General features: G+C 64.9%; 2 protein-coding genes across 2 annotated transcripts; both read right to left on the reverse strand.

Moving 5' to 3' along the window:
• Positions 1-607: 607 nt before the first annotated feature.
• Positions 608-1774, reverse strand: LOC123842530 (melanoma-associated antigen 8-like). The gene has a single exon (XM_064573634.1). The coding sequence runs from the start codon at positions 1772-1774 to the stop codon at positions 608-610; it is 1167 nt and encodes a 388-aa protein (XP_064429704.1).
• A 6483-nt stretch (positions 1775-8257) lies between these two features.
• LOC123842600 (melanoma-associated antigen 10-like) lies at positions 8258-9262 on the reverse strand. Its single transcript, XM_064573635.1, has one exon. The coding sequence runs from the start codon at positions 9260-9262 to the stop codon at positions 8258-8260; it is 1005 nt and encodes a 334-aa protein (XP_064429705.1).
• Between the last annotated feature and the right edge of the window lie 340 nt (positions 9263-9602).

Below are 9602 nucleotides of genomic sequence, written 5' to 3' on the forward strand. Positions count from 1 at the left end.
ACACGTGTGTGTGCCTTTCGCATTTGCAGAATGACAGACAGGAAGGCATCAGAAGCAAGAACCAACAAACTTTTCCTTTTATTTCTCTATTTCCTGAACCCATCACGTACCTCCTCCTTTCTTTCGCCTTTTCAACCCATCGCTAAACCAATGCCCCGTGATTTTGGTCCGGAGCCCAAACAAGGAGGTAAGGGGTCCCAAATGGTTTCCAGGACATGACAAAACTCTTAACTCTTGAACTGGGTACAGACAAATGCTGCGGGGGGGATGTCACTCACACACTCCGCCGCTGAAACGGATGAAACCTTCTATGGCAAGGAACCCAAGGGACAGCTTCCGCAAGGACACCAAGCTCTGGATGTGGGAGTCATCCCAGGGAACAACCACCGCCACCCTCAGGAGGCTCCTTGCCCTGCTTTCTTCCCCCAACCCTCCCTGGCCCTGCACTCCTTAAAACGCCCAGGGCTCTGTCTTCACGCACACACACAAACACACACAAACACACACAGGGAAGGACCAACAAGCGGCCTCACTTCAAGCCCAGCACCATGGAGGGGAGGCTGCAGACCCCACCAAAGCCTAGACAGGGCCTGGCGGACCCCAGGGCTCAGGCCCCCTCTTCCTCATCTCTCACAGCCCCTTCAGACACGGCCAGGGAGGAAGCCGGCTGCCCGAGATCGAGCCGGAGGAAATACTCCGTCATTTGCAACCTGCTGGTCTCGGCGTGGGCCCTGGGACCCCACAGGAACTCGTAGCGGGCAGGGTCGCTGCCGGGCACCTGCCGGTACTCCACGTAGCCTTCCTGCACCCAGACATTGGTGAGGAGCTCCCTGGGCTCCCCATAGATGACGTGCTCCTGGCCGGCATACACCCCCATGGCCCCCAGCGCTTCCCACACCGCCTCCTCGGGGGCATGGTCGCCCCCCAGGAGGATAAACCCCAGGAAAAGCACCAGGAGGCCGGCCTTGGGCACTTCCTGCTCACTGCTCAGCATCCCATCCCAGGTGAGGCCCAGGACGGGGACCAGGATGTAGGAGTGGTCACTGGGGTCCACTTCCTTCATATCCACGCCAAAGACCAGCCGCATGCACTCGGAGGCTCGGCCCAGGATCACGTGGAAGGCATCCTGGTCATCCGCGCCGACGATCTCCAGCATCTCTGCCTGGCTGGTTGGCTCCTTGGTGCGATACTTGAGGAGCAGGAACTCCACCAGGTCGACCACCTTCCCCTGGACTACGTTTCGGAGACCCGGCTGGGCTTCTTCAGGCTCCTCCCAGGTGCTCGCCCCCTCCGCCTCGGGGCTGCTGGAGCCCTGCTCAGGCTGGCTCAGGGCAGTGGCTGCCGGGGCACTGGGAGAGGGGCAGGCACTCACAGAGCTCTGGGGAGGACTCTGGAACCCAGCAGCAGACCCGTCCTCCGAGGGGACCAGAAATAGGGCAGAGCAGGAGACAGATGGGGCAGTGGACTGGGAGGAGGCGGAGGTGGAGGAGGAGGAGGGGGCGCATGGGGCCTCCTCCTCCCCAGCCCCCGACAGCTGTGCCTCCACCAGGGCCTGGGCCCGGCCTGGATCTTCCTCCAGCTCCCAGAGCTCACCCCTCTGACCCAGGGGCATGGCGTTTGTGTCGGGCTGAACCTGAAGAAAGATATGGTACAGCTCCTCAGGGTGCAGCCCAGGCAGCAGAGGCCTGAAGTCCCGGAGCTGACGGTGCGCTGCGTCGGGCTTGGGTGCTGAGGGGTCCCCTCTGGGCTGGGATGGGCGAGCCCCTGGCTCCATGCTCAGAGCAAGTACCTCACTTTGACCACCGGCACTCCCCTGCACCTCCCCTGCTCTGGGACCTTAGAGGCTCCTGCCTCAGACCTAGGCCTCAACTCTGACTTCTTGAGGCCCCTGGAGGACAAAAGGAGGAGTCACTTCAGGGTGCAGGCACAGAGCACGGCACACGGGCCCCAGTGGGGAAGGAGGGCTGGGGCGGACTCTGTGAGGTCCCCACCAGTCCAAGCTGGGCGGTCCCCACCTTGGCCTCTCAGGGGACTGCTATTTCCCCTGGCAGGGCCTGGGCCCCACCCCTACAGCCTCAGGTCAAAGGGTCACAGCAAGACCACACAACCCCGAGACTCCACAGAAGGTAAGCGAGGGGGCCCACATCTGCCCACGCCTGCCAAAGGTCTAAGGGCTCAGCACGGAACCCCAGGGATGGCCAAGCTCGGGGTTCCATCTGTGCTGGGATGGGCGCTCCTCTCCGTCTATAACTTGACCCCATGGAAGGCCTGGGAAAACTCCATGTTAACCTGAGGCCACCCTCCTGGTGCCGAGGCCTCATCTCTGGGAGACATCAGAAGGAAAAGCCAGGAGAAATTACTTGGCTCACCCATCATCTGTCTCCCCATGGGCGAAAGAAGCGGCAGGGTAGGCCTGGGCCCTGAGGATCCTGCTGTGGGAGGCATCCCCTCATTTCTCATCTCCCCCCAACAATCAGGGCCAGACGCAGAACCAGGGCACCTGCCTTCTCTGCTACCTGAGTCCAGACCCTCAGGCCCTGGCCCTCCCCATCCTGAGAGGAAGGATCTGGACAGGAGGAGGGACTGAACCTGGCAGGCCCCACCCAGGGTTCCCAGGGCCACCAGGCAGGGGCTGGACAGATTCCTGGGCCATCACTTCCTTGTCCCGAGGGGTGGGTTGGGAGTCCCTCACTCCTCCCTCGGGTGCCCCCGCATTGACTCTCGGCAGGAGCAGGGACTCCTGTGTGTCTCCAAGGTGGGCTTCCCCAGATGACCTGACCCCGACCTCTCCCAGCGTGGTCCTCACCTCCCTGAGAGCTCCAAGAGGAGGGTGAGGGGCCACCCCGTCCTCGTCCACGGCCACGTCTACAGCCCCCACCCTCAGCCCCCGGCAAGATCCCAAAGGGCTGGCAGTAGGGACCGGCCCCTCTGTCCTGGGGTGGGGATGCCCTCAGACCCCCAGGATACTAATCCTCTTTCTTCCTGCCAGGGCCTGCCCTTCTTCCAGGTCCCCAAAGTGAGACAGAAGTCAGGTGCCCCTAGGACAAAGACCTCAGTTCCCTGAGAACTCCCACCTTCTGGCCCACGAGACAAGTGAGCATGCATGCCACTTTGGGCCACCGCTGACCGACCCTGCCTGGATCGGGCACGGCCAGAGTCCAGTGCACTGGCTTCTTTGCTGAGATGGGGTGGAGGGGGTACGGCCAGTCCTCCCCCAGTGCCTTCACCCTCACTCCCAACCGGACCTGTGCCCCGCTGCCTCCGACCCCACCCTCCACCCTCACACACACACACACAGGCCCGCTACACCCCAGGCCCGCTCCTTCTCACCACAGGCCCTCAGTCTCTAACAGCCAGATGTGGACCTCAGGACAGGAGGCATGGGCTCCTCCTCCACAGGGGCCTCCTCCCTGGCCTGAACTTACTGCGGCGCTGGCAGTCCTCCCTCTAGTCCTCCCCTTCCATCCTGGCAGGCCCGGGGTCAGCCTGGGCAGCCCTGAAGCCTGCTCCTTCCACCCAGACCCCAGGCTCTGGGAGATGTGGCTGGGAAGTCAGGGCACGCGTGTGTGATCATGTGGCCCCGGGGCCTCCCGGGACCGAATATGTTTGCGGTCCCAAAACCGCAGTCCTCCTTCTGGTCCTCGCATTTCGCCCAGCAACACGTGGGCCATTGCCCCCACCCCCACCCCCATGCTTGAGGCAGTGCCCCATCCAAATGGCCATGGGTTCTCGGGTGCCCTGAAGCCAAAGTGGCCGAGCACTGTGTGGGCGCATCCATCCCAGGAGACTGCGGTGGCTGAATCAGGGCCGCGGTCCTGTGGGCTCCCTGGGGACTCCCTTGGGGGTCCTCGCCTCGAGCCCTAGCAGGTCCTAGGCCCCTTTGTCTGCTGTCCCTAGGCCGCCCGACAACACCAAGGCCCTCCCTGCCCTGAGCCCATCGGGTTAAGTCTGTGGCCAACTCCTGCGGCCACGAAGCCTAGGGCTTCCCGGGGCTGAGAGCGGGGCCTGAGATGGGGCGTCCAGGTCTCTCGGGCCTTCCTTGACTCCACCACGACTCCCTGGGTGCCTATGCCTTCGCTTGTCTCTACTGCCTACGGATCCGCTCCCGGGCACCGGGGCATCCAGCCTCTGGGAGACCCAGATGGGCAAGTGGGGGACACACAAACGCACGCACGGACACAAACGGGGTGTCCTGGTCCTCCACTCGGGCCTCTAGGGACTGACTCTGGGCTGGGGTCCAGGGTCTCTCAGTCCTCCCACGGCAACTTCAGCGTGAAGCCCAACAGGACCTGGGCCCGCCCCTCTGCCCCCCTGAGGGAGGCCCTGCTCCTTTGATCCGTCAAGACCCCAGGTTCTCGGGAGTCCCAGATGCAGAAGTCCGGCCAAACTGGCCACGTGTCCCCATCCCGCCCAGGGGGGGCCTCCCTAGACTGACGTCATGGGTGGGCTTCTAGGGGGCTCCCCTCTGTCCTTCCTCAGGGTTTATCCCTGGCCTCCCCACGCCCCCCCTCCCACCCCCGCCACTGGGTCACCAGGGCCCTCCCCTCTGCCCACCTGAGCATCTGCTTCTTTCATCAGGCCCTCGCCTCAGTCTCTCAGAGACCCGAATGCGCATGTCTGGACACACCACGTGTTCCCACCCCCCCCCCCCCCGCCCCGCCACGGAACTGCCGTGACAGACATTGTGCCGGGTCCAGGGTCCCTCAGTCGTCCCTCTGCATCCTCACCATAAAGCCCAGTAGGGCCGGGGCCCACCCAACTGCCCACCAGAGGGAGGCCCTGCTCCTTCTGCCAAGGCCCCCAGAGTCTGTGAGACCCGGATGCGGAAGTCCGGACTCACCACGTGCTCGATCCCCTCCCCCACGGACCTTCCCTGACTGACGCTGTGCTGGGGTCCGGGGACCCTCAGTCCTCCCTCTGCATCCTCAACATGAAGCCCAACGGGACCTGGGCCTGCCCCTCTGACCCCTTAGGGAGGCCCTGCTCCTTTGATCCGGCAAGACCGCAGGTTCTCGGGAGTCCCAGATGCAGAAGTCCGGCCGCACTGGCCACGTGTCCCCATCCCGCCCAGGGGGGGGCCTCCCTAGACTGACGTCATGGGTGGGCTTCTAGGGGGCTCCCCTCTGTCCTTCCTCAGGGTTTATCCCTGGCCTCCCCACGCCCCCCCTCCCACCCCCGCCACTGGGTCGCCAGGTCCCTCCCCTCTGCCCACCTGAGCATCTGCTTCTTTCATCAGGCCCTCGCCTCAGTCTCTCAGAGACCCGAATGCGCATGTCCGGACTCACCACGTGCTCCCATCCCCCCCCCCCGGCCCTGCCACGAAACTTCCCTGACGGACATTGTGCCGGGGTCCAGGGTCCCTCAGTCGTCCCTCTGCATCCTCACCATAAAGCCCAGTAGGGCCGGGGCCCACCCAACTGCCCACCAGAGGGAGGCCCTGCTCCTTTGATCCGTCAAGACCCCAGGTTCTCGGGAGTCCCAGATGCAGAAGTCCGGCCGCACTGGCCACGTGTCCCCATCCCGCCCAGGGGGGGCCTCCCTAGACTGACGTCATGGGTGGGCTTCTAGGGGGCTCCCCTCTGTCCTTCCTCAGGGTTTATCCCTGACCTCCCCACGCCCCTCCTCCCACCCCCGCCACTGGGTCACCAGGGCCCTCCCCTCTGCCCACCTGAGCATCTGCTCCTTTCATCAGGCCCTCGCCTCAGCCTCTCAGAGACCGGGATGCGGATGTCCGGACTCACCACGTGCTCCCATCCCCCCTCCCGCCCCGCCACGGAGCTTCCCTGAGTGACATTGTGCCGGGGTCCAGGGTCCCTCAGTCGTCCCTCTGCATCCTCACCATAAAGCCCAACAGGACCTGGGCCCGCCCCTCTGCCCACCAGAGAGTCCCTGCTCCTTCTGCCAAGGCCCCGAGAGGCTCTGAGACCCGGATGCGGAAGTCCGGACTCACCACGTGCTCGATGATCCCCCTCCCCCTCAACGGACCTTCCCTGACTGAGGCTGTGCTGGGGTCGACGGTTCCTCAGTCCTCCCTCTGCAACCTCACCATGAAGCCCAGCAGGACCTGAGCCCTCCCCTCTGCCCACGGGAGGGAGGCCCTGCTCCTTCGGCCAAAGACCCCAAAGTCTCTGAGACCCGGATGCGGAAGTCCGGACTCACCACGTGCTCCTATCCCCCCCCCAACCGACCTTCCCTGACTGACGCTGTGCTGGGGTCCGGGGACCCTCTGTCCTCCCTCTGCATCCTCAGTGAAGAAGCTCATCAGGACCTGGGCCCGCCCCTCTGCCCACTTGAGGGAGGCCCTGCTCCTTCCGCCAAAGACCCCAGAGTCTCTCGGGAGACCCGGGTGCACCAGTCCGGCCGCACTGGCCGCGTGTCCCCATCCCGCCCGGCGGCCGTCCCGGACTCACCCTGGGGCCCGACCTCGCTGAGGTCCCCTCTGGCCTGAGCTCGAGAGTCCCTGGGTCCTGGCCGCGATCGATCCCCACCCCGTCCCCACCTGGACACCCTGGGGCTCCGTGCGCCCCCGCCGCTCCCCGACCTGGCGTCCTTCCCCGCTGACCAAGGTCCTCAGCTCCCTCTCAGCCCCGAGGCGCCTTTCAGCGGACGGCCGCCACCTGGGGCCACCCTCCCCGGGGGGCCCCCAGGGCCTGGCCGCGGCAGGGCCCGAGGGGCTGGACCTGAGCGGGGAAGAGGGGCCCCCACAGTCCTCCGTGTGCCCCCGGAGCCCGCTCCAGGGAGGGCCCGGGCCCGTCCCTCTGGGGACCCGTGTCCTTGGTCCTGGGCCCCGGCGGGAGGGGCTCAGCGGGACGACGCCGTCCCTGCCCGGGGTCTCTCGGGGCTGCCGGCATGGGCCACCTGGCTCCTGGGGGTCCCCCCACTCTGTGCTCCCGCACGGGCGGGCCTACCTGCACGCCTGGCCTGGCCCGACCGAGATCCGGCCTCGCACACACGGAGGTGCTGGCGTCGCTCACGCCTCCGAGGCGGAAGTCGGCGCTCGTCACATCCGGACCCCACAGGAAGGGGTCCCCTAGGGCTCACAGCACGTCGGGCCGACATGGGTTCCGGGCTGGGCTACGTGGGGGCAGGAGACGGGAGCGGGCCGGCCGGGGGTCCCTTGGGCCTTCCTGGGCTCCTCACCTGGACCCCGCCCGGCAAGGTTGGGGCCCCGCCCCCGGCACCCCGCTGAGCCCGTGCCTGTGCACCTCACACACAGGCTCGCACCCTGCCCCCCGCCTTCCCTGACACGGAGGCAGAGACGGGACTCTGGCAGTGTCGCCACCCAGCTTGCGGTGACCAGCTGCACAGAAGCAATCTCAGGGACCCTCTGGTCACCCCAGCCCCCCGTCCCAGCCCGGGCCGGGGGCATTTGCATTGCAGTGCTCGCCCCAGCACCCACACCCCCCTCACCCTGCCTCCGCTTCTTCTGCGGGTCTCAGGGCACCCCTCCCCACCTTCCTGCCGGGACTGCGGCTGCTAGACACGGTCCCCTATGGCTGGGACGTGTCCTGCTTCTCCTAGTGTCCTCACTGCTCACCCACAGGGCCTTCCAGAGAGCAGAGCTCAGCCCATGTCTGGGAATCAAGGAGCCAGTGAGCAGGGCTCCCTCTATGCTGGGAGGACGTTTGCCCCCCTTTCTGGAAGAACCGGGCCAATGCACGAGCACGCGTGTGTGTGCCTTTGGCATTTGCAGAATGACAGTCAGGAAGGCATCAGAAGCAAGAACCAACAAACTTTTCCTTTTATTTCTCTATTTCCTGACCCCATCACTTCACTCCTTTTTTTTGCCTTTTCAACCCATCGTTAGACCAATGCCCCGTGATTTTGGTCTGGAGCCTAAACAAGGAGGTAAGGGGTCCCAAATGGTTTCCAGGACATGACAAAACTCTTAACTCTTGAACTGGGTACGGACAAATGCTGCGGGGTGGATGTCACTCACACGCTCCGCCGCTGAAACGGATGAAATCTTCTATGGCAAGGAACCCCACAGGACAGCTTACTCAAGGACACCAAGCAGTGGATGTGGGAGTTACCCCAGGGAACAACCCCCCACCCCCAGGAGGCTCCTTGCCCTGCTTTCTTCCCCCAACCCTCCCTGGCCCTGCACTCCTTAAAACGCCCAGGGCTCTGTCTTCACGCACACACACGAACACTCACAGGGAAGGACCAACAAGCGGCCTCTCTTCATGCCCAGCACCCTGGAGGAGAAGCTGCCGACCCCACCAAAGCCTGGAAAGGGCCTGGCGGACCCCGTGGCTCAGGCCCTCTCTTCCTCATCTCTCACAGCCCCTTCAGACAGGAACAGGAAGGAAGCTGCCTGCCCGAGATTGACCTGGAGCAAATACTCCAGCATTTGCAACTTGTTGATTTCGGCGTGGGCCCTGGGACCCCACAGGAACTCGTAGCGGGCAGGGTCGGGGCCGGGTACCTGCCGGTATTCCACGTACCCTTCCTGCACCCAGACATTGGTGAAGAGCTCCCTGGGCTCCCCATAGATGACGTGCTCCTGGCTGGCATACACCCCCATGGCCCCCAGCGCTTCCCACACCTCCTCCTCAGGGGCATAGTCGCCCTCCAGGAGGATAAACCCCAGGAGCAACACCAGGAGGCCGGTCTTGGGCATGCCCTGCTCACCGCTCAGCATCCCATCCCAGGTGAGGCCCAGGACGGGGACCAGGATGTAGGAGTGGTCGCCGGGGTCCACTTCCTTCACATCCACGCCGAAGACCAGCCGCATGCACTCGGAGACTCGGCCCAAGATCACGGGGAAGGCATCCTGGTCATCCGCGCCGACGATCTCCAGCATCTCTGCCTGGCTGGTCGGCTCCTTGGTGCGATACTTGAGGAGCAGGAAGGCCACCAGGTCGACCACCATCCCCTGGACTACATTTTGGAGCCTCGGCTGGGCTTCTTCAGGCTCCTCCCAGGTGCTCGCCCCCTCCTCCTCGGGGCTGCTGGAGCCCTGCTCAGGCTGGCTCTGGGCAGTGGCTGCCGGGGCACTGGGGGAGGGGCGGGCACTCACAGAGCTCTGGGGAGGACTCTGGAACCCAGCAGCAGACCCCTCCTCCGAGGGGACCAGAAACAGGGCAGAGCAGGGGACAGATGGGGGAGTGGACTGGGAGGAGGCAGAGGTGGAGAAGGAAGAGGGGGCGCATGGGGCCTCCTCCTCCCCAGCCCCGGACGGCTGTGCCTCCACCAGGCCCTGGGCCGGGCCTGGGTCTTCCTCCAGCTTCCAGAGCTCACCCTTCTGACCCAGGGGCATGGCGTTTGTGTCGGGCTGAACCTGTAGAAAGATGTGGGACGGCTCCTCAGGGTGCAGCCCAGGCAGTAGAGGCCTGAAGTCCCGGAGCTGACGGCGCGCTGCATCGGGCTTGGGTGCTGAGGGGTCCCCTCTGGGCTGGGATGGGCGAGCCCCTGGCTCCATGCTCAGAGCACGTACCTCACCTTGACCACCGGCACTCCCCTGTACCTCCCCTGCTCTGGGACCTTAGAGGCTCCTGCCTCAGACCTAGGCCTCAACTCTGACTTCTTGAGGCCCCTGGAGGACAAAAGGAGGAATCACTTCAGGGTGCAGACACAGAGCGCGGCACACGGGCCCCAGT

The sequence above is a fragment of the Mirounga angustirostris genome, unplaced genomic scaffold, assembly GCF_029215605.1.
Source record: "Mirounga angustirostris isolate CCGP_5_RB_7025 unplaced genomic scaffold, mMirAng1.0.hap1 SCAF_11, whole genome shotgun sequence".
Lineage (NCBI taxonomy): Eukaryota > Metazoa > Chordata > Mammalia > Carnivora > Phocidae > Mirounga > Mirounga angustirostris.